The 22,251-nt window shown below is 57.1% G+C and overlaps 2 protein-coding genes across 6 annotated transcripts in view; one reads left to right on the top strand and one right to left on the bottom strand.

Annotated features, from left to right (window-relative positions):
• Dpcd (deleted in primary ciliary dyskinesia homolog (mouse)) overlaps positions 1 to 5,716 on the bottom strand; it is a 23,241-nt gene extending 17,525 nt beyond the window's left edge. Inside the window, exons 1-2 of one of the 2 annotated variants that reach the window (XM_004631448.2) lie at positions 5,634 to 5,716; positions 1,355 to 1,435 (exon numbers count right to left, since the gene is read on the bottom strand). In XM_004631448.2, coding sequence (XP_004631505.1) covers positions 1,355 to 1,435; positions 5,634 to 5,697 — 145 coding nt within the window. In that variant the 5' untranslated portion in view covers positions 5,698 to 5,716. The remainder of the gene's footprint in view (positions 1 to 1,354; positions 1,436 to 5,633) is intronic. The other variant, XM_023715558.1, reaches the window with a different exon arrangement.
• Positions 5,717 to 6,217: 501 nt separating this feature from the next.
• Poll (DNA polymerase lambda) lies at positions 6,218 to 18,282 on the top strand. Of its 4 annotated transcripts, XM_004631446.2 has the most exons (9): positions 6,218 to 6,362; positions 6,503 to 6,640; positions 7,485 to 7,779; positions 7,966 to 8,119; positions 8,403 to 8,720; positions 12,016 to 12,189; positions 13,047 to 13,175; positions 14,697 to 14,865; positions 15,121 to 18,278. In XM_004631446.2, the coding sequence occupies exons 2-9, from the start codon at positions 6,529 to 6,531 to the stop codon at positions 15,483 to 15,485; spliced, it is 1,716 nt and encodes a 571-aa protein (XP_004631503.1). In that variant the 5' UTR covers positions 6,218 to 6,362; positions 6,503 to 6,528; the 3' UTR covers positions 15,486 to 18,278. The 4 variants fall into 4 exon arrangements, with proteins under 4 accessions (XP_004631503.1, XP_023571420.1, XP_023571419.1 ...); XM_023715652.1 differs by lacking the exon at positions 6,503 to 6,640 and having other exon boundaries at positions 15,121 to 18,279; XM_023715651.1 differs by lacking the exon at positions 12,016 to 12,189 and having other exon boundaries at positions 15,121 to 18,279.
• The last annotated feature ends 3,969 nt before the right edge of the window (positions 18,283 to 22,251 follow it).

Here is a 22,251-nt window from a genome sequence, read left to right as displayed (position 1 = left end):
AAAAAAAAAAAAAAAAAACAAGAAGAAGGGCTGGGGAGATAGCGCAGTAGAATAAGTGCTTGCCTGGCAAGCGCAAGGGCTTGAGTTCAATCCCTGGTTCTGCAAAAAAAAAAAGGAAGAAAGAAATGCAAATTAAAACAATGAGATTCTGTTTTATTCCAGAAAGAAAGGCAAGAATTAACTAGTGTAGGGCTGGTGAGATGGCTCAGTGGTCTAAAGCACCTACCTAAAACAAGCTAAGCAAAGCACAGGGACTGCGGTTCAATCCCCCAGCACCACATGCCAGCCAGCCCCCCTCCCTGGTGGGCTGAGCTGGCCACACACACACACACGAATAAAATTAAAAAAAATAAATAAATAAAATAAAATGAGGACATCTTAAAAAAAAAAAAAAAAAGAATTAACTAGTGTAGCCACTGTGGAAATCAGCGTGAAGTGAGTGAAAAAAATAAAAATTGAAATTTTGTTTGACCCAGCTATTCCCCTTCTAGGCACCTTCCTGAAAGAGTGAGAAATACCTTAGTACTGTGACATACGCACGGTCATGTAAAGTAGCACATGCATAATGGCCAAGTTGGAGAGATGATCTCTGTGTCCATCCATCACTAGATGAACAGATAAGGCGGCATTTGTAAGGATTTTTTTTTTTTTTGTTCCTTGAATGCCTTCAGGGCACTTTTGGCCAGCGGGAGAGTTGTGAGGTTCGAAGTCCAGCAACCTGAGGCTGACAGCTTTGTGGAAGCAGCCACTTAAAGGCCTGAGCTAGGGCCAGGCCCCCAAAGGGAATAAGGATTTTTTTTTTTTTTTTGTGATAAGGTGGCATTTACACACAGTGGAGTACTATTCTGCCATAAAGAAGGATACAATCAAGTCATCTGTGGAAAACAGATGCACCTTGAATCCATAATGTTAAGTGAGATAAATCAGACACAAGATTTAAAAACATGGTTTCGACAACAGGAAGTAAGGAGATGGCGCTCTGGCACACGAGAAGGTGCCTGAGAAGGGGGGGGCGGAATTACGTGTCCGTTCCAGCTGCCCGCAAGGAATGCATCTACTGCGCACCGCAGACCTGTACTAATGGACAACACTGCTACTACTACGGGCAAAGCGACGCGAAGCTGTGTTTCGGCTTTCTGAAGTGCTGGGATTGAACCCGGGGCACAGGGGTGCACCCTGGAGCTCACGGAGTGAAACAGGCCAACCCCCTGGCCTGGCCTCCCTGCCCCTGGGGCGCGCCGCACCTGACGCCCCGCTGAAGATCCGCAGGTCCCCTCGCTGGTCCCGGGGTGCGCCCGCGCCAGCCCCGCAGCGAGCCCCCGTGTTCCCAAAGGTCGGGGAGCCTGTCACTTACCGAGCAGCTCACTGGTCTTCTCGTCGTACTCCTCGGCCATTTCCTTCCCATCTGGGAACAAGTAATGCACCTTTCTTCGCCCTAGAGGAAAGCAGAGCGCACCTCGCCTCAGCGCACGCCTCTCGGCTCCTGCCCTCGCGGAAGGAGGTGCGCGGCGGCCGCCCAGAGCCCCGGAAGCCACGCCGGGCCGACCCGCGGGTCCTCGGCGCTCCGGGCCGCTCCTCCTCTGCCAGCCGTGCGCCGCTTCTGCCCCTCGGCAGGCCTCTTCCCCATTCTTCACGGTCCAGCCCGCACAGCGCTTCCGCCAGGAAGCCTCCAGTAACTGTCACCTGCAGCCACCTTGGCACAATTACCCCCTCCTCACCCGGCCTTCCTGCCGCTGCATCATGTCCACAGTGCAGCGCTTATCACATAGTATGACATTTTAGAAAGCATTCAGCGTGTTGGGGCCGGGGAGGTGGCTCATAGAGTAAGCGCTTGCCTGGCAAGCCCAAGGGCCTGAGTTCAATCCCCGGTTCCGCCAAAAAGGAAAAAAAAAAAAAGAAAAGAAAAAGCATTCGGTGTGAACATCAAATATCTCTCGCTCTGGCTCTCCAACAAGGCACCCTGAGCCAGTGTCTCTCCAGCCCAGTGCTGCTCTGTCTCCGTCCAGACACTCCTAGTTCCTTGTTTTTGAGACAGGGTCTCACTATATAGCCCAGGCTGGCCTTGAACACACAGCGATCCTTGCCTCAGCCTCACCAGGCTTCTAGGCCATTCTTGAAAGAATGAATAGGCACTGATGCCCCACATCCACTGAAAGAACAGAGAATCCAAAAGAGTTTCCGGCCCAATCCCTCTCCCCATGCAGTGTAACCGTAAGCCTCTGCTTAAGGGCTGTCATCCCTCCTTCCTGCAGACCTGTTAGTAGACACAAAGACTAAAAACATGGTCCTAATGCCTAGTAGACTCACACTCATACTATATAAGCTTGCGAGTAACAGCCCTGTGGTGGCTTTTTCTCATTTAAATCACTGCTCTAGGGGGCCAGGGAGATGGCTCAGTAGAATAAGAGCTTGGCTGGCAAGCACAAGGGTCTGAGTTCAATCCCTAGTTCTGCCAAAAAAAAAAAAAAAAAAAAAAAAATCATTGTTTTTCTGGGACACAGCTCCCTTGAGTCATTCCTAATTTCTATTTCAAGAAAATTCACCCCAAATGTGAAGGGCTTCTGGGCAGATTCCTATCATACATCCCACTAAACCATCTAGATATTCCCAAGAGCTAGAAGGGGCTTTCCTGTCAGCAAAGAGGGACACAGCGTGGCCGGCAAGGACTGGAGGGGTCAGCCAGAACGGCCTTTGTTACTGGCATCCAGCCTCGAGCTCAGGCAGAATGCAGCAGCCACGGTCGGTCACCCCAGGCACGTCATGTTTTATGGAATGTTGCTCTCATAATAGTCCAACATGTCTCCTGTATTTCACAGATGAGGAAGATGGAGTTGTAAAGGGCATGAAACTTGCCCAAGGGGCCAGAGATATAGTTTGGTGGCACAGCACCTGCCTGGCAAGCACAAGGCCCTGTGTCTGACTGCTGGTACCCCCCCCCCCAAATAAACTTTATCCAACACCATAAAACTAGGAAATAACAGCTGGGGTTTTATCCTTTTGGGGTCAAAGTCTAGGTTGCAATCACTGGATTAGAATAACAGGTATGGTTTTAAATACCTGCAAAGTTGAAACTAGGGATTGAACTCAGGCCCTTGTGCCAGGCAAGTGCTTATTCTATTGAGCTATCTCCCCGGCACCCTGCAGGTGGCTCAAAAAAGCAAATCCATATATTCAATACTTTTTTTTTGGTTTGAAAAATGATCTTGGCAACATCACTTTTGATGCTATAAACAAAAGAATTTAACACATCCTGGCTGGTGAAATATTTGGTTAGGCCAGGCATGGTGGTACATGCCTACAATATTCCAGCATCGGGAGGCTGAGGCAGGAGGGCTGCCATGAGTTGAAGGCCAGTCTGGGCTACACAGCGAGGTCCCATCTCAAAAAAAAAAAAAAAAAAAGAGGGCTAGGGATATAGCTCAGTGGCACAAGCACCCGCCTGGCAAAAGCAAGGTCTTAAGTTTGATTCCCAGTACAAAAAAAAAAAAGAAAGCCAGCCCGCCCCACATATTATTTTATTCCAGTTCTACTTTACACACTGTCCTGTGATGAGCAGCAGTAAAAGCTGGGACTTAAATAGTTCTTGGTGTTTGTGTTCACACCATTAGTCACAGCATGCAAAAGTTGGAAGACACAGAGGCATCTAGCAACAGATGAATAAATGAAACATTATAAACACACACACATATACACTCTGGGGGTATTATGCGCTTTAAAAAGGAAAGATATGGGGCCAGGGAGATGGCTCAGTAGAATAAGTGCTTGCCTAGCAAGCACAAGGGCCTGAATTCAATCCCTGGTTCCACAAAAAAAAAAAAAAAAGGAAAGATATTCTGACACATGCTAGAAAGATGAACCTTGAAGACATTATACTATGTGCCACAGGCCAGTCACAAAAGAACAAATACTGTACTGTCTGATTTCCGCCTTCATGGGCTTATATAAGGTTCCCAGAACCATCGGATTCTGGGAATTAGATACAGAATTTGAATGCTGACTGCCGGGGCTGTGGGGAGGAGGGACTGAGGAGTTAGGCTTCATGATTCAAGAGTTTCAGCTGAGGAAGATGAACGGTTCTGCAGGTGGATGGTGCTGACGGTTGTACGACACTGTGAACGTAATTAGTGCAACTGAACTGCACACACACACAACGGCTAGCCTGACATATTTTATGGTACATGTTTCTCGCTATAATAAAAACCAAGGGCCACCATCTTCGGAGATAATGCCCAGAACTTCCTATGTGGTGTAAGAGATCGCTGCATGCCCCACTTCATCTGCAGTTTCCTGCTCTGCACCACTGCTCGTTGCTCCTTCAGAAGAGAGACCCTTTACTCACCCTCAATCCTAGCACCAGTGCAGTACCTGGGTCTGGGGTTTGTTACAGCTGGTGAATGCTCGCACATCACTAAGCATTTTGTTATTCCTTAATTAACCAGCTGGAAACTTTGACACCTGCAGGGCTTTACATGCAGGTAAGTCCTCCTGCCTCAACAATCCCTCTTCGTTCATTAAGCACCTGTTAATTTCACTGGGCCCAGAACATCACCTCACCTATCTCTGAAGAGATGATCATTTCCATGGTCTTGCTCTAAGGTCCCAACCTCTCTCCCTACATAGTTAAAGCTTCTAAATCTTGCACAAGCCAACGAATGAGCAGTGAGCAGCTGATCTTAATTTTCACAAACTCCAGGTTTCCTTGATTGGCCTCTATCTGTGTGTCCTCAACTGTTACGTTTATTTTAATGTATTTAGCACAGGGTCTACAGGGTCTCACTACACAGATCGGAGTCGTAGTGATACTCCTGTTTTCTGCCTCCCAAGCGCTGGGATTACAGGCGCACCACCACACCCAGTCTCAGTTGCTGTTTCCGCGCTGGGGCTGCACGGTGTGCTGGGATCAAACCCGGGTCTGTGCATCTGCCTAAGCAGGCGCTTTAATCCGCTGAGCTATCTGGCTGTGCCTCTAGCTGTTACCTTTAAAGCCTTAGAAATTCAGACCCAATTCTTCTGGGTCGAAGAAAAAACCCTGAAGCAAAGGGAGGGTGGGGGCTACACCAGGCAATTCTAGTGCAGACAAAAGCCTGGGCTTACAGGCTCTGCTGCAGCCTTTGGTGTCTGTCTATCCTCGCTAAAGATCCAAGCACACCGACAGTTTCACCTCACAACGTGACAGCACAGCTGAACAGACCTCTGAGCCAGCGGTGGGAGCAATTAACGGCTCCAAACCCCACACTGGGGGTCGGGGCTCAGCGCAAGACCTGCCTGTAGCGTCCGCTGGTGGGGGGCTGGGCTGGCCGACAACCTCTCTGGACTTCGGTCCCCCTCGGTAAGGCAGGGTGGGAAACCCGCCTCTCAGGACTACAGTACGGAGCAAACGGGAAATGAGCATGACAAGGACGCTTCCTCCGCAGGCGCGCCCGCGACGGGCAGGTAACCGCGCGGCGGGGCGGCGGGGGCAGGCACCGGGCGTCGGCCCGAGCGGGCTCCGGCCCTGGCCCTCGCGGGGCCTCAGGGTCCTCGCTGCAAGTGCAGGCGCTGGCCCGGCCGGCGGCCGCTCGGCCCGGAAGCGCTTCCCGGGGCTCCCGCGCGGAGGCCGGATCCCGGGGGAGGAAGCGAGGGAGCTTGCCTACCGTCCTGCAGCAACGCCGTCTTCTCCGCCGCCCGCAGACGCTCCAGCCAGCCGGCCGGCGCCATCTCCGCGCGCCGCCCGCGCCCGCCGCTGCCATGGTAACCGTCGGGGGCCGGAGGACGGCGGCCGCTTCCGGCTGACCCGGAAGGCGTCGGCTCGCCGCTCCCGCCCACTGCCTTGCGGCGCGGTCGGGCCCGGGTGGGTGGCGTGGTCCTCCCGGCTGGGTGAGCTCCCGCCCGGCGAGACGTCGGGTGCCCGGGTCAGCGCCCCTGACTCTGGCTCGCAGCTGGGAGCGCCTGCCTGGCCCACGCAGCTGCGCTCGCGGCGGCTGCCCCGCACCTGCTCTGGTGTTGGCTCCCAGCTGCGAGCTGAGGCTCCCCAGTCCCAGAGGGCACCCCACACCTGCTGCCGCTGCGGCCGTGCCCGTGCCCCATCTACCTGCAGCTGCGGGCCGACACCCCAGCGCAGAGGCGGGCGGCAGCGGTCCCAGTGTCCCGGGGAAGCCCTCCTGCTCCCCGCAGTGCGAGAGTACGTGGGGAGTGGAGCGGAGAAGAGGGCCTTCCTCACGCTGTGGGTCCGTTTCCAGCCTGGCGTCCCTCTGGGCAAGAGGCCTTTGACAGTGCGATCCTGAGCTGAGTGGCAGAGCGACCCTTTTGAAGGATGATATCGTTTCCTCCCCCAGGAGCGCCAGCGAGGGTACTCTACCTTTGAGAGGCTGCTGAACATAGAGGTAGGCTATAGCTGGACTTTCGGAGACTCCTGGGAACTCCGGGGCTGCATCCTCCGCAGAGCCCCCCCCCCCCCAACTGTGTAGGCAAGAGTTGTGAGTCAGTTTTAGAGTTCTTCATATCTGCCCTGACCAACCCTTACAACAACCAGGATCCAGCTATACTTCAATGGACCCCAGGGGCATCTTGAAAGCATTTCCCAAGAGAAAAAACCCCCATGCTAACCTACCGTCAAATGCACCCGCAAAGTTTCCCAAGAGGCAAGAGGAAGAAGCAAGAGGTGAGCAACCACGCCCTCAGAGCTCATGCGGCCGAACCATCCACCTTCCCACTGTTCAGCCCTGCACTGTTCTATCCAGAGCCGGGTACTGGGGCTGATGCTGCCTGTTCTGGGTGGACAGGCTCATTTGTGCCTGTCTTTGCCAGCCTTTGTCCTCTGTCTTGGCCTTGCTGTGCTGCGTTCTTCCCTACCTCATGACCCCCACAAGTCAGAAAGTTCTCCCTGTCCCTTGGGAAATGACCAGTAGAATTCTTTGCTCATTCAGGAGGCTGACCTAAGGGCAGAAGAAATTCCCTGTGTGATCCTTGTTTTAAGTTTTTTGCAATCAAATTGACAAACAGATGGCTGGAGCAGTGACACGTGCCTCTAGCGCCAGCCCCTGGGGAGGCTAAGGCAGGAAGACTGAAAGTTCGAGGACAGCATGCACAACATAGTGAGAGCTCAACTAGAAAAATAAATCAATGGCAGAGACCTTACGGGCTTAGGAGCGTGGCTCAGTTCGCCCAGGCTGTGGAATAAGGACATGTGGCTTCTTGAAAGAATAAATGATAAAGCGAAGTAGCTCCAGCCGGGAGAAAGCGTGTATTTACGCCTTCATTTCACAGATACTTAAGGTTGCCAACAGTGTGCTGGGTTGCACTAGGGCCGGGACGTGTAAAAACGTTAATGCTTTGCTTTCAAGTGATGGCTCACGGGACACTGGGCTGTGTGCGTGTCATAGAATCCCCAGAAGGCAGGCTGTCTGCATGCAGAGAAAGGGCTTGGGAGAGAGGAGACTGAAAATGGTTCGTTCTGATCATACCTAAAAGTTGTGAAAATAGATACATGGATGTCCCTTCCCCAGGATGGCTGAGCTCCCTGAGGGCCCATGTTGTGCCCACTGGCATTGGACGGGCCCGGGCGGAACTCTTCGAGAAGCAGATTATCCAGCATGGCGGGCAGATATGCCCTGCCCAGGCCCCAGGGGTCACGCACATCGTGGTGGATGAAGCCATGGACTGTGAGCGGGCCCTGCGCCTCCTTGGGCTGCCCCGGCTGCCTCCCGGTGCTCAGCTGGTAAAGTCAGCCTGGCTGAGCTTGTGTCTACAAGAAGGAAGGCTGGTGGACACAGCCCGCTTCTGCATCCTCATCCCCAGCAGGTGAGTGGTTTAGGGTTCTCTCAGTGGTCTGCGGCAGCAACTTTAGCTTTTTCTGGAGTTATTCAGGAGAACTATAACTTTTGAACCTGGACACAGTAGAAAACGAAGCTTTTGGAATAGAGAAGGATTGGGGTCAGAGACAGGATGAAACCTTTGGTGTCTTAACCTCTGTCACCATCCTCCCAGGTACTTGGACCAAGCACAGTCCAGCCAGGCTGACCAAGACTCTTCTGCTCCTCCTGGGACCCGCGAGGTTCTACTAAAATCAGCCGACTCTCCTCCCAGGGGAGCCATATCTCCTCCCCAAAAGGCAGACGAAGCACCAAGTACCCACACTCAGGTCAGAAGCCACCCAGCCCTCATAGCTCCCTTCCTGATCATAGAAATTGGGGCAGAAACCATTTAGCTCTTCCTTACATCTGTCTTCCCACATTCACCAAGGCCATGGTTACCACGCACCACTGGGGATCCTAGACCCAAGCACTGGGGAAGGCAACGTAAAACAGCCCCACATTTAAGGGTGCACAGTCCTGATGCCAAAGCCCCAAAGACAACACCCACCTTCAAGGAGCCCTCTTCATGGAGGGAATAATTTATTATCTCTTTTCCTTCCCTACCTCAAGCCCAGCTCTGATGATGAAACCAGTGATGCAGAAGGGCCCGCGGTTAGTGCAGCTGATCTGGAAGTGCTGATCAGTGGCCACTGCCCCACCCCAAATGAGGAAAACAGTGGGCCCAGCCCAGCCCCAGAGGCCCTAGATAAGTGGGTCTGTGCACAGTCCTCTAGCCAGAAGGCGACCAACCACAACCTGCACATCACAGAGAAGCTGGAAGTGTTGGCCAAGGCCTACAGTGTTCAGGGAGACAAATGGAGGGCCCTGGGTTATGCCAAAGCCATCAATGCCCTCAAGAGCTTCCATAAGCCTGTCGGCTCCTACCAGGTATGTGTGAGTCTTCTCCTTACTGGTGCTCAGTGGCCAATGGGCTTGAGGTCTTGTGGCTAAGATCTTATGGTGCCCAGGTGTCTTACTCACCTTTGCTGAGGCGTGCTACTTAACATCTGCAAGTTAATGGAGAGCTGTAAGTTGGCTCGCAGTTGCTTTCATAGTGCACTGGTTCTAGGACAGAAACAGATGGCAGAAGGAAATAACAGGAATGCTGGAAACAGAGAGGGGACAGGTCGGGGAGGAAAATACAACCTTCCAGGTCGTGGCTCCTGCCACCCAACTCTTCCAGCTAGACCCAGCAACTTGGGATTTGCTTGTGTCCTGACAGCATGGTCTGATCCTACAAAGGCCCGGCCTCTGAGTGCGTGAGCCTCGTGGAGAACATCTAGATACTGCCCAGAACATTTAGCCCCTGGCTCCCAAAAGACTCATATGCATCTCTTTAGGCAAAATGCATGCAGTCAGTCTGTAAGAGTCGCCAAAGTCCTTACAGTTCAGCATTACTGAAAAGTCCAAGTCCAGAGTGTTCTCTGAGACTAAAGGCAAACATTCGTTGTGAACCCCTTTAAAAAGAAAAAAGAAAAAGAAAAAAGAAAGTTAAACAGTGCAGACAGTCATACAGTGGTACAGGGTAAATAGTCCCATTCTGAGAGGATTAGGGGATAGGAAGACATAAGACCAAAGCAAGACTGAAATCCAGCAGGGCAGGTGTTAAATCCTATAGGTCTGTGTCTAGCACCTGGGCCAGGTGTGGCAACAGGTGAATTCAGGAGGCTTGGCGGCCTCATGCCTATGGCATTGCCTGGTGGAGATCTCATGGCCTCTCCCCGCGTGGCTTGCGCACTGCCTGTGACCTTCCTTCCTCTGCAGGCGTTCTGAGGTCTGTGTTTTCCAGCCTCCTGGCATCTCCACTGTATTTCAGCTTCGCTCTCGCAGCTTTCTGCCCCTCAGGCCACACTGCTTCATCTTTTAGTCCTTCTGAGCTTCAGGTGGGTGCCCCTGAGACCCACGGCTCGAGCGTTCTGCACGCGCGTAAGGCCTGGACCGTATGCATGATTCCAGGGTCTGCTGCCAGCTCGAGCGGTACCACGCCCCTTGGATCATGACGGAGGCCTTTGTGCGCCTGGATGCCTGAGCATTGGGAACTGAATTCCAAAGAATTGGTTCCCTAGCCAGGCCTTCTTACGCGGGCTACCCTGGGGCTTTCTTCTCAAAGCAAAGTCTTTTTCTTTTCTTTTTTCTTTTTTTTTTTTGTATTTTGGGGAAAGGTCTGAATGGTCTATAGGGTCTCACTACTAGATCAGACTCAGTGATCCGCCTGTTCACAGCCTCCCAAGAGCTGGGATTATAGGCACACGCCACCATGCCCAGTCTCAATTGCCTTCTCAGTCCGCCCTAGGGGTGGGGTCAACACAGCAGGTCCAGGGATCGAATCCCCAGCCCCTGCGCCTCCTTACAGGTGCTTTCGTCCGCAGAGCTATTTGGCCAGCCCCAAAGTCTTTCATTTTGGACACTGGAGCTTATGAAGGGTGAGATTTTGCTGATTTCTCATATGCCCTTAAAGCATCTTTCTTACTATCCTGATGCAAAGTACTTGACTTCATTTTAGTGCTAATCTTTTCAACAACCAGTCTTTCTGTAGCCAAAAGTTTACAGGCTCCACTGTTTATAGGCCTCAGCGTTATAGGAGCTGCCTTTCTGGTCACCAGAAAAAAATTTTTTAATTTTTCAACTCCACTATTTGATACTGCTTCTCGCAGTAGCTATAGCTAAAATTCACCAACAGTGCCCTTACTGCATCCTCAACACTGGGCTTCCTTGAAACTCTGCCACGTTCGTTAGCCCCACACCCGTAGTCTCAGCCTCCTGCAAAGTCCCAGGACATAAGTGTAGACCAGCACCTGCCAGAGTATAACATACATGTTCTCAAGTCCAGCTGACGATGGAGTTGTGCTCCCAACTGAGGCCTCCTATACCTCGTTGCGTTTCTGTCAGAACTTTGATCTTCTGAACTTTGAACAGAATGAACTTATGGCATTCTAAGGTTTCCTTAGCCACGTTTCCAAATACTACCGAACTCTTCCAGCCAGAGAAGCCTTGGTGACCAGGTCCAAAGGCTTCTGAGCCACATGGTCAGATAGAGTCACAGCAGTGACCTACTTCTTTGGCACCAAAATCTGTCTTTCAACCATTTTCCTGTGGCTGAAACATAATGTCTGACGCCTACAACTTAGAAGAAGAATTGACTCAGTTGTAGTTCATGGCCTGCTGACTTGGGATGGTGCAGGAAAATAGCCCACTGTATGGTGACCAGGAAGCAGAGAGGGAAGGAAGAAGACAGGGTGGGAAATACCACTGCCCGGGGCTGTCCCCGGACCCCCCTCTTCCGACCAGACCCCTCCTGACAGTAGGCTCCAGCATGGCCAGCATGCTCCCGAAGCCTCTGATCACAGGGGCTCCGAGGGGACATCTAGATACCAACCGTAGCACTGGGATTTGCCCGAAAGAAAGGAAATGCGAGTGTGATGAAGGTGGACAGGCACAGTCTTCAGAACTGGGTTGGGTTTGGTTTTGTTTTTAGAGATAGGTCTCCCTATGCAGTTTAGGCTGGGCTTCAGCTGCTGCTTAGCCTAGTCTGGTCTCGAACTCGAAACAGTCCTCCTGCCTCATCCTACTGAGGTCTAGAGTTACAGGCATGTGCATCATGCCAGCTCAGTCTTGATAATTGTTAAAGGGGGGGTTCATTGGTGCCTAAGGGTTCATTATGCTATTCTTTTTAATATATATATTTTGTTTGTTTGTTTGTTTGCTTTTTTTGGTGGACCCGGGGTTTGAACTCAGGCCCTTGGCGCTTGCCAGGGAAGCAGTTATTCCACTGAGCCATCTCCCCGGCCCCCCTTTTCTTTCTTTTTTTTTTAAAACAGTTTAGATGCTGAAACCAAACAGACATTACTAATATGTGGCTCTAGGCAAGGTACATAAACTCTCTGGGCATCAGTTCTGTCATGAATGAAAACAGTAAGAGTAGTAACTTGTGCACAGTGCTTTTGTGAGGGTGAAAGGACATAGCTCCTGTAGCATGGAGCTGATGTGCAGGCGGCCCCTTCAGTGCTGGCTCCCCACTGTGGCGATGGCAGTGACAGTGGTCATGGGTCGTTGTTTGTCTCCTTGCAGCGAGGAACCCACAGGCAGGTTCCACAGCTGCACGCTCTGGGCTGGCTTTTGCACGCACACCTCTCAAGGCAGTCAGCTTCCCTGCAGCCACGGCCACCCCTCCTTCCTCCTGCAGGAAGCCTGCAGCATTCCTGGGGTTGGGAAGCGGATGGCTGAAAAGGTCATGGAGATCCTGGAGAGTGGGCATTTGCGGAAGTTGGACCATATCAGCGAGAGTGTGCCTGTTTTGGAACTCTTCTCCAACATCTGGGGAGCTGGGACCAAGACCGCCCAGATGTGGTACCATCAGGTTATGGCCGAGCCCAGCAGCCCCTTCCATGTTGCTGGGTCTTGAAGTCCTGCCCCCTAGCGCCCTTCCCCTGGGTATTATTTTCCTCTGCTGCACTCCGGTGGGAATAAACTTATGCTAATAGGAAAGTGCTTTTCACGAGGAGTAGGGCTAGACTGGGTGTGGTGGTGCACACCTGTAATCCGAGGGCGGGGGAGACTGAAAACAGGAGGATCGCTATGAGTCCAAGCTGTGTAATGATACCCTGTACCAAATACATAAATAACTTTTTTTTAAATATTTATTTTTATTTATTACATTTATTTATTGTGTGTGTGTGTGGCCAGCTCAGCCCACCAGGGGGCGGGGCTGGCTGGCATGTGGTGCTGGGGATTGAACCGCAGTCCCTGTGCTTTGACAAGCTTGTTTCAAGTAGGTGCTTTAGACCACTGAGCCATCTCTCCAGCCCCCATAAATAACTTTTAAGTCCCAGGACTTCAGCAGGCCCTCCTGCTCCCAGAACAGCCCTGTGGTTTGGTACCCTTACGGTATGCACAGGAGCGGAAAGTGTGTTTCTCTGCCCTTCAGAGCAGCATGGCCTTCCTGACTGCATAGCCAGAGCAGCAGCCCTCAAGCCTGGCTGCCCGAGTCCCCTGGGGACTTGGTAATGACAGGCCCCGAACCATCCCCAGCCCAGTGTTTTGGAGCTGTGTCCCTGCCCTGCCTTCACCAGAACTCCCAGGCCAGACCCACTTGTGCCAGGGTTGGCCCCGCCTCAGGCCTTACCCAGAACGCAGGCCAGCAGGTCTCCTGTGTGCCTGCTCACCCACCTGTCAGCCTCGGTTCCTCATGCCCTCTGTCTTGCTGCTTTTTTCCAGGGCTTCAGGAGCCTGGAAGACATTCGCAGCAGGGCCTCCCTGACTGCCCAGCAAGCCATTGGCCTGAAGCATTACAGCGACTTCCTGGAGCGCATGCCCAGAGAGGAAGCTGCAGAGATTGAGCAAACTGTAAGCAGGCGCCCCAGAGCAGCGAGGAGATCCAGGCCTGTGAACAGGGTTCTAGTGCAGTCTAAGCACCCCTAACGTGTCAGCTGGGAAGCCCAGAAGCCAGGGGACACTGTGGGTCGCCAGAGGGTGGGAGGGGTGAGTTGGGACCAAAGCTACAGCCCGGAGGAGGTGGGGGGCTCCAGGGGAGAGTCCCAGCTCGGCGGTGTGGGTGCTGGGTGCCGCTGTGCTGGAAGGTGAGCAGGCACTCTCCCAGCTCCTGCACAGTGCCTCGACAGGGTTACGCAGGTCAGGCAGAGGTTCTCTCACTCTGATGGCGACTTCGTTGAGTACCTGATCAAAAAAGTGAGCCCTCACCCCCCACACACACGCAGTCAGCTCTGGGTCTTTCCTGGGTCTTTCCCGTGGAAGCGCCCCCAAGGCTGGGCTGGTGTGAGGACACAGTGCTGGGTGGCCTGGTGGGGGTACAGGAAAGCGCCCTCAGAATTGAGTAAGGTTAGGCCTTGGGAATAGGAGGGGTTTTTTTGGTATTGGTGGTTATTGAATTAAGATTTGTAATAAATAAGGTTTTGGCTTCGAACTGGCTGACAGACTGTTTGTAAAGTCTCGAGTAGAGAGATAGCGCAGGAGGACTGGCTGTGTCGGCTCTTCAGCCGGCCCACGACTAGGGCCGGAGTGTGAGCACAGGGTCTTCATGGTAGGATTCTCGGGGATGGGCCCAGTTCGGCTGAAGTCAGGCTTGAGCTCCATTTCTGGCCTGGGGAGCGGGGAGCTGATGTAGACGGGTGGACAGGCCCCTTCGTGCGCCGGGCTCCGTGCTGGTGATGTCACTCAGCTACCATGTCCAGGCACAGAGAACGCCCCGCCCCCACCTGGCCCCGGGGCCCTTCTGGGACCAGGCCTCAGGGCTTTGCCGGCATTACTTTTCGGGGCCTCCTCCTCCTCCCATTCTCCTAGGAGGCCGGAGAAATTGAGGTGTCACTGGAAGCATCCTGCCTGGCGAGTCCCGGGTGGAGGCAGGGCGGAGGCAGGAAGGGCTCCCAGGCGGGCTGGCTGGAGGCTCATGGGGTTTCTCCCTTTCCCATCCAGAGGGTGCACGCGGGCCCCTGAGCCCCTGCGCACCCAGCCCTCCTTTCCCACCGGCGCTCCTGTTTCTGTTCTCCGCGTCCTTGCTTCCCTGGTGGCCGGGCTGCAGCTCTGCTCGCACCTCTGCCCTCAGCTCGACTGTACCCAGATGGTGCTGCAAGACCTGGCTGAGTGCTTCCTGGCCCCTGCTCCCGCCCAGGAGCACACAGACGCGGGCATGGTGTGAGCGGAGCAGGCCGGAGGGAAGCAGTGCCTCTTGGTTCTCATGGGCTGGCACTGCAGGCACGCTGCTGCCTGCTCTGGTGTGGGGAGCAGGGGTGCCCCCAAGGATTCCCTCAGCCGTGGGAGCCCTGGGGACCGGCTTGCGGCACAGTGCAGGCCCTCTGCTGCTGTGCACAAGGACCGTCCCCTCCCGCCCTCTCTCCCGCCCTCTTCCAGGTGCGAGTGGCGGCCCAGGCCTTCAGTCCTGGGCTGTTGTGTGTGGCGTGTGGCTCCTACCGCCGGGGGAAGCCAACCTGTGGAGATGTGGACGTGCTCCTCACCCACCCTGACGGCAGGTCCCACCGGGGCATCTTCAGTCGTCTCCTAGAGAAACTCAGGCAGCAAGGTATTGTGCCATCATGGTGGGCCACTCGCAGGGGGAGACAGCTTGGCAGGTGGGAACCCCAGCCATGGGCCTGAGTCCCCTGAGGAGGAGAACAAAGCATGGGAGGGTGCAGGTTCTCAGCCCGCCTCCCACAGCTGGCGATGGCCCTGGCGCAAGACTGCGTTGGCGCGCTGGGAGCAGGGTTCAGGGGCTGAGGGAGGCGGGGAGATGGGCCAGGCCTGGCTGTGCCCTTCCAGCGCCCCCTGTGCTCACCAGGCTTCCTCACAGACGACCTGGTAAGCCAGGAGGACAGTGGCCGGCAGCAGAAGTACCTGGGTGTGTGCCGGCTCCCGGGCCCAGGGCAGAGGCACCGGCGCCTGGACATCATCGTAGTGCCCTACAGCGAGTTCGCCTGTGCTCTGCTCTACTTCACCGGCTCGGCCCACTTCAACCGGTCCATGCGGGCTCTGGCCCAGACCAAGGGCATGAGCCTGTCGGAGCATGCACTCTGCACAGCCGTGGCCCGTGGCCCTCAAGGCTTGAAGATGGGCCCTGGTCAGGTGCTGCCCACGCCCACGGAGAAGGATGTCTTCCAACTCCTTGGCCTGCCCTATCGGGAGCCAGCTGAGCGGGACTGGTGACAGGGCTGAGGGCTACTGCCTGACGTCCTCGCTTCCTGAGCATCTCCTTCCCACCCTGGAAAAGGCCTCACTACTGGGGGAGAAGGAAGCCGCGGCGGCTTATCAGCCAGGACCCCTTCAGTGGGGAGCAGAGCAACCTGCATTTGCTGCCACCTTGCAGCTGCTTCTTGTGCAGTGGAAGAGAAGCGGGCACCCCAGCTCTGGAAGGGCAGTGTCTGCAGACCCAGGGGTGGGGGACCCAGTAAAATGCATCGGACTCAGCCTGTCTGGTGTGTGAGCCCTGCCTCTCCGCTGTCCGCCTGCCACCCAGACCAGACAAGTGGGGCCAGTGGTAGAGGCCAGAAGTGCTGGAGCCCTGTGGGCGCAGAGCGCAGAGAAGGCTGCCGTGCGGATCGCAGGAACCTTGGAGCTGCGCTTGATGGGCAGTTCTGACCTGAACTTGGGCCCAGGGTGGGTGCCCACCATGAGCGTGCTAGATGCCAAGTGGAGGTGCCGGCAGCCTGCAGAGCTGCCCCCCACGGCCCTGGTCTCAGTCCTGGGGCGGTGTGGTGGCTCCTGCATGTAACCCCAGCTATTAGGGAACTGAAGCAGAAGGATTGAGAGTTTGGACCTAGCCTCAGCAATTTAGCAAGACCCCCCATCAAAACACACATAGGCAAGCAAGTGATTATGTGGCCCTCGTAGCCTGAGCAGCGGGCCTTGGGCCGAAGTCTAGATGCCAGCCTTCTGGAGGGGGTCGGGAAGCCACGTCCACAGCCAGAGCCCTGGTCAGAGGCAGACCGCTGAAGCAGACCTACTCCCCAGGGGCCTTAGCACCTGGAGCAGTTGGGGGCTTGTAGGGGCTCCTCACGGGGCCTGCCACGGCCCCGCCAAGGGTAGGATCAGCAGAAGCCAAAGACTAGCCTAAGGCCCCTTGTGCAGTTGTGTCCCCTGTGCCCCAGCAGCCCCAGGCTAAGGAACAGGGCCCACTGTGGTGGCACTGGTAACCGGCCACACCGACCGGAAGTGCCACGCCCAGCACCCTGAGCCCCAGCTGACGCTGTTTCTGGTGCTGCTCCTCCCATCTGCCTTCACCTTTTACCTGAGGAGACTCAGAATTTGGGGTGTGCCCTCAAACATACAGATTCCTGGTCTGCCCCCCTGCAAGGGCAACAACCCTGGGCTGAGGAGACTGCTGCTGCGCTCCCGGGAGCTTGCACTGGGGTGGTGCCCTCCAGTGGCTGTGTTGCCCCTGTCTAGAGGGACGCAGCTGTGGTTAGGGCTGGCCATCGAGATGAGGTGATTCTCCTGGGGACCTAAAGGGGGTCAGCAAGAGCGGAGAGGCGTCGGGTGGAAGAAGCAGGGGGAAGTGTGTGGCAGCCTGGGGAAGACTGGCTACAGGAAGGACACAGCGCTGCCACGCTGTTGACTGACACCGGTGGCTGGCTGTGGACCCATCAGCTGTGAGGTGAATAGTGGGTGTTGCCAAGGCACTAAACTTGTGGTGGTGCACCAGGGGACTAGATACACCAGGGGGCCGCGGCCCAGGCGAGTCCTGCTGGGGCCTCTGGCCCTCTGAAGGGTAGCTGCTGCCAGGAGGGGAAGCCCCGTGCCTGGGGGAGTGAGGGTGGGCGGCCGCGGGCGCAGATCTGGCCTTTCTCCCCACAGCTCCGGGTGCAGCCCACACCTCCTTTAGTTTCAGTCCTCAGGCACTGGTCCTCCTGGGGCTGCTCTGCCCTGCCTGGCCCTGGCAGGCAGCAGCCTGATCTCTTCCCCGGGTTGGCACACCCTTGCCCCAGAGGGGGAGCAGGTCAATAGTGTTTGCACCTAGGTTGCTAACGGAGGGAGGCTATGGGTGTACAGGTGCTGGCCCCACCCAGTGTGGGGCCTGCGAGGCCACCTCAGCTTGCGGGTACCCTGGGGCCCCGCTTCTGCAGACTGATATTCCCACTGCTGCGTGGGGAACAGGCTTGGAAGGCCTGGCCTCAGCCCCCTCTCCGCCCCATGAAGGCTCCACGTGGGAGCCGCAGCATGGGCTGATCTGTGCCCTTCAGATTGCAGACCTACGTGAGAGTCAGCACGGTCCAGGAGAAGTGGCACCAAGCCCTCTGGGGTGTCCACTCTCCCCTGTGGGGAGCTCCTGGCAGCCCTGGCTCAGCTCTGGAAGTGGGGGATTCTCAGGGCTGAAACCCCAAAGTGTCCCAGCTTCTGGGCCAGATCTCACTGCCATCACTGTCCCCACCTGGGGCCAGGGCTGAGGCTAGCCCTGCAGCAGACCTGGAAGAGTCAGACCTGGAGGAGTCACCCCTGAGGCGCCTCAGGGGTTCTTGAGGATGACACCAGGAAGGTGAACCAAAGCCAGGCCCCCAAGGCCACGTCTCGCTGCTGGTGAACTAAGCCAGTCCACAGCCCTGACATGGTGGTCTCCCCTGGCTCCCCTCTTCCTTTTCATACATGTGGGGGCTGGGGAGGTGCTGTATGAGGCTGCATGGTCACTGCGTGCCTGTGTACTTGTGGGCCATGTGACTGTGTGTTGCGGTCTTTACTTAACAACTGAGTATGTGTCCCTGTCCATCCAGGCCTTGGGGTGCGGCCCCATGTTGTCCGGGGTTCAGGCAGGCCTGGAGCAGGGAGACAGGCCCTGGGGGTGGGACAGGGACTGTGGAAGGCAGAGGAGCCGGGTCTGGGCCCTGGGCCCCAGGCCCGGTGTCCACAGAGGAGGCCGCAGGGTGGGCTGCTGGCGTCAGCCTCGAGCGGCCATCAATAGCACGCGGTTAATTAATTTGATGGGAACAGCAGGGACCGCCGTTTGCATTTAGTGAAGTTCCAGGAACTTCCAACCTCATCTTCATAATTGGCCTCATAAATTGTAAGAAAGAGAAGAGATCAGCAAAGCAGGAGGGAGGAGGGGCCGCCCGCCCGTCCGTCCTTATTTAATTTTATTGCTGAAATTCATCTTTTTAGCCTCCTCCGCCTGAATCAGTGCTCCCTGCCGGATTTGCCTAATCATGATAAATTAATATTCATTTTCCCACCTCTTACCCAGCTCCCGCACTTGGATGGACTTGGGGAGTATCTCCTTCAGCCCCTCTACTGGCCTGACAAGAGCCCTCGGGCAGGGACCCCAGCAGGGAGTTGTGTGTCCAATGGAGGGGAAGGAGGTGTGCCTAGGAGGAAGCCCCAGGGACTGACTGGGCCCTCAGAGGGTCTGGGGAGCTGAGGTTGGCAGTCCCTTCCCAGCAAGGCGGTGGGAGGAGCCGGAGGAGCCCTGGGAGGGCTTTGCAGACCCAAAGGCTGGGGTGGGGCCACGGTAGCTTTGAGAGGTGAGCTGAGGCCGCTAGAATTGAGATGCAGCCCAGCAACCTGCTCTTTGCCCTGGCTGGACAAAGGCACCTTCCCCGGGCATCTCCCATAGCCTTGTCAGGGTGTGGCTGGGCCCTTCCCAGGCACCTGTGCAGTGGGTGGTCGTTGGGGATGCCCTTCCTGGGCAGAAGCTGGCATCACTGCAGGCTGCCCCCAGCAGTGCAGCTCCTGGTCCTAGGGGTTAGGATGCTCTGTCTTCTTGCGTCAGTCACTCAAGACCCTGGAGGAATTTCCATTGTTGCTCAGCCCCTAGCTCCATTTGCAGATGACAAAACCGAGGCCATGAGGCTGGGGGCCACTGGAGAATGTGTCACAGAGGCCAGGGTGGCCAGTGCTGGCAGGGGGACTTGCCCACCCTAGGCAGGGTACAGGGCAGGGTGCTCAGCGCGGCTCTAGTAGTGGCCGGCTCTGCCACTGTGGGCGAAATCTTCAGCTGTGAGAAGTGGGGACACCTCTAGAAAAGGCACAGCTGTGGCAGAGGGCACTATCTGGCCGGCCTGGTGTAACCACGAGAAGCCCTTGGTCAAGGCTTTCCTGAGCTGGCCGCAGAAGGAGCAGTCAGAGAGAGCAGGCGCAGAGGACCCCTGAGGAGCGGACCAGGTTGCCAGCCAGCAAGGAAGCAGGGCCTGCAGTCCAGGCCCCACGGGGAGCAAGTCTGCCAGCTGCGGCACTTCTGAGATGCCAGAGGACAGCCCTGCATTTCAGCTTGTGGGCTGGGGTGCCCCAGCTCAGCGACCCTGCCAGGACCCCACTCTCCAGAAGTAGGTATGACTTGTGAAAGTCTAGCTGCAGCTAAATTTGGGACCGCGCGGAGCCTTCCCAGGCGCCAGGACCCTCACGCTCCCCCGGCTTTACCTGGGACCACGCCCTGGATGCGGCTCCCTTTCTACTGCGCCCCTTTCCCAGGCAGGCGGGGCGGAGCCTCTGATCTGAGTCCGGTTCCCGGTCGTCGGGCGCCTTTCCGACAGTGCCCGCCAGGGGCCCGAGACGATGTTTCTGGTCCCCACTGGAGGGCGCCAGCTTCCTCGGAGGTTGGAGAAACCCGCGCAGCGAGTGAGGGAACCCCAGGAAGACCTGGGTTAGCTGCACACCGTGCGTCGGGTTTGTTTCAAGAAAGCTTTGGCAGCGTTGACGGATTAGAGTCCTGGGCCTGGCCAGTCCACCCTTAAGCCAGGGGGCGTGGATCTCGCCACTTCCAGGTCTCGTCCCCGTGGGACACAGAGGTACCTTCATTTCTCCTGAGTCACACAGCGCAGAGGTTCAGAGCTGGGGTTCACGCAGACCTCGGTACTCAGGAAGCCCGGCTGTTTTCCCTGGGGGCTCCCCTTCCTCTCCAATCCCGGACTCTCCCTCAGGCCCTCGGCCGGTAGAGGCACCCCGGCAGCCGTGGAGAGCTGTGCGGACTGCGCCGTGCGCCCCAGCCCCCATCTCGGGTTTCCAGGGAGGAGTCCCCGGGGGACCAAGTCCGGACTGGGCCGGAGGCGCCACTAGCCGAGTGGCCGGCAGAGGGCGCACGAGGACAGGCGGGGAGGGGGCGGGGAGCGGCTGGGACCCGGTGGGGGGCGGGGGTGGAGCCCCGGGCCGGGGCCCACGACCCTATCGCGGGCTGGGGCGGTGGCTACGGCTCCAACCCCGCACCTCAGGCTCGCGAGCCGAAGGCGGGACGTGGGAACAGGCCCCATCCTAGTCCGCAGGGCTTGGCGGGGCGGAGCGAGCTGCGCGACCAGCGACTGCGGCGGCCGCTGGGGATGCTCCGCGCGCTGAGGCGGCGGGGGACCCCGGCACTGGCCGACCCCCGCCCCCGCCCCAGGCTCGCGGCCGCTGCGACCTGCCTGCCTAAGGGGCCGACCTGCGCTTCCTGCGGGAGGCGGGAGGCTTGGAGGTCACCGGGGAGCCCGAGGGGCAGGAGGCGGTGGCCCCAGAGGCCTCCGGGGCGCTCGGCCGAAGACCCGGAGCACAGAAGGGGGCGGTGCGCGCGCGGGAGCCCCGCGGTGCCTGCCCCTCCCTCACCCCATCCTGGGCCTCTGCCTTCGCTGTGGGTCTCACCCTCAGCTCCTGCCCAGCCCTGTCTTCCACAAGACCGCCGAGGCAAGGGCATTCTGCCCCCCAGCTGCCACGGTGGTGAGGTGGCCTTGGAGGAAATATGGGCCGGGGACAGTGGGTCTGTGTGCTCTCCTGGGGACACGATGCCCCTGCCCGTGGGTGTGCCAGTGAACCCGCAGACGCATCCATCCGTGCGCTTCTGTGTGCATTCAACAAACAAGTGCCCGGCCGGGGTATGTAGGCACGCTGGGGAGGTCCGGCCCGCCCTGCGCCAGGGGTGTGGGCAGGGAGAAACCCGCACCGGGAGAAGCGCGTGACGGCAGCAGTTCGGGGTGAAAACCCGCATCTTCGCCCATTGCCTCAGTCCCGCACCCTCCAGAGGCCTGAAGGCCCTGTGCGAACCCGCTCTGCTGTGGACCCCACACCCAGGTCTGCCTATATAGTTTTTGAGTACAGGGCTCCTATTATAAAAATTAAAAAGAATTTCAAGACAGACAACAGGATCAAATTGAGCCCTCTGTTTCAAAATCCCAGGCCATGTGGCCTGCACAGGCCCAGCGGCCTGGCCTCCTCCTCCCTGCGCCCCGCAGCGCTGGGTCCCATTCCCAGCACTCACCCAGGGCGTCCCCCCCCAAATATGGGCATCAGGCATTGTGGGCTCCAGGATGCTTCTGGGCCAAAGCCAAGTAACGGTCTGCCCTCAGCCGTGGCCCGTTGGACCCGGCGGGTAAGCCTGACCTCCGGAAGACGGAGGTGGTTCCATGGCCCTCATGACCCCAGCCAGCGCCGCGTGGACACCAGGGCTCCGGGCGTGTCACGAGGGTGTTTGGCCCCCAGGGTTGTGTCTGGAGCGTGGGGCTGCTTGTGTGCTTGCTTACCCCAACTCAGCGTGTGCAGCTGTGTCGGGAGCGGCGTGCGCACGCATTCAACTGGTTTTTGAAGGCCCGGCAGGATGGTGGGGTGTGGGCACACGTGTAGGCAGTCGTGTGCTTCCGCGTGGCGTGAAGCATGCGTGCGTGTGTGGTTCTGTGAGGTCAGGACTCAGCCTGATGCGAGCTGCAGCTACTCCTTGCACTGTCACAGGCGCTGGCGCGCGTGCAGGCTGTGTGTGCATGCACCTGCGATCCGGCGGTGGCGGGGAGGCCAGACCCCATCCACCCACGCGCCGGTTGAGCCGTGCATTGTTCCCCGCGGACCGTAGGCTCGTAGGCTCCCAGGCCCCGCGACGGGCGGCGGGCGCGGTGGTTTGGCCGTTCCCGCGCGGCCTCGGGGTGGGGGGCGCCGAGCCATCCATCTTCTGTTATTACAGCGTAATGGGGCTGCTCGGGCGCCCGCCCATTTGTCATCGGCCTCGTTCGCTGATAACGGGCATTTGTCATCA

Source organism: Octodon degus, unplaced genomic scaffold, assembly GCF_000260255.1.
Source record: "Octodon degus isolate 3935 unplaced genomic scaffold, OctDeg1.0 scaffold00042, whole genome shotgun sequence".
Taxonomy (NCBI): Eukaryota; Metazoa; Chordata; class Mammalia; order Rodentia; family Octodontidae; genus Octodon; species Octodon degus.
This window is presented reverse-complemented; position numbering and strand designations above follow the sequence as displayed.

Excerpts from the sequence above, each read along its gene's own strand:
- Poll (XM_004631446.2), top strand. The coding sequence starts at position 6,529 with ATGGACCCCAGGGGCATCTTGAAAGCATTTCCCAAGAGAAAAAACCCC. Across the intron at positions 13,176-14,696 it reads CTGCAGAGATTGAGCAAACT|GTGCGAGTGGCGGCCCAGGC; the intron begins GTAAGCAGGCGC and ends GCCCTCTTCCAG. Across the intron at positions 14,866-15,120 it reads AGAGAAACTCAGGCAGCAAG|GCTTCCTCACAGACGACCTG; the intron begins GTATTGTGCCAT and ends TGTGCTCACCAG.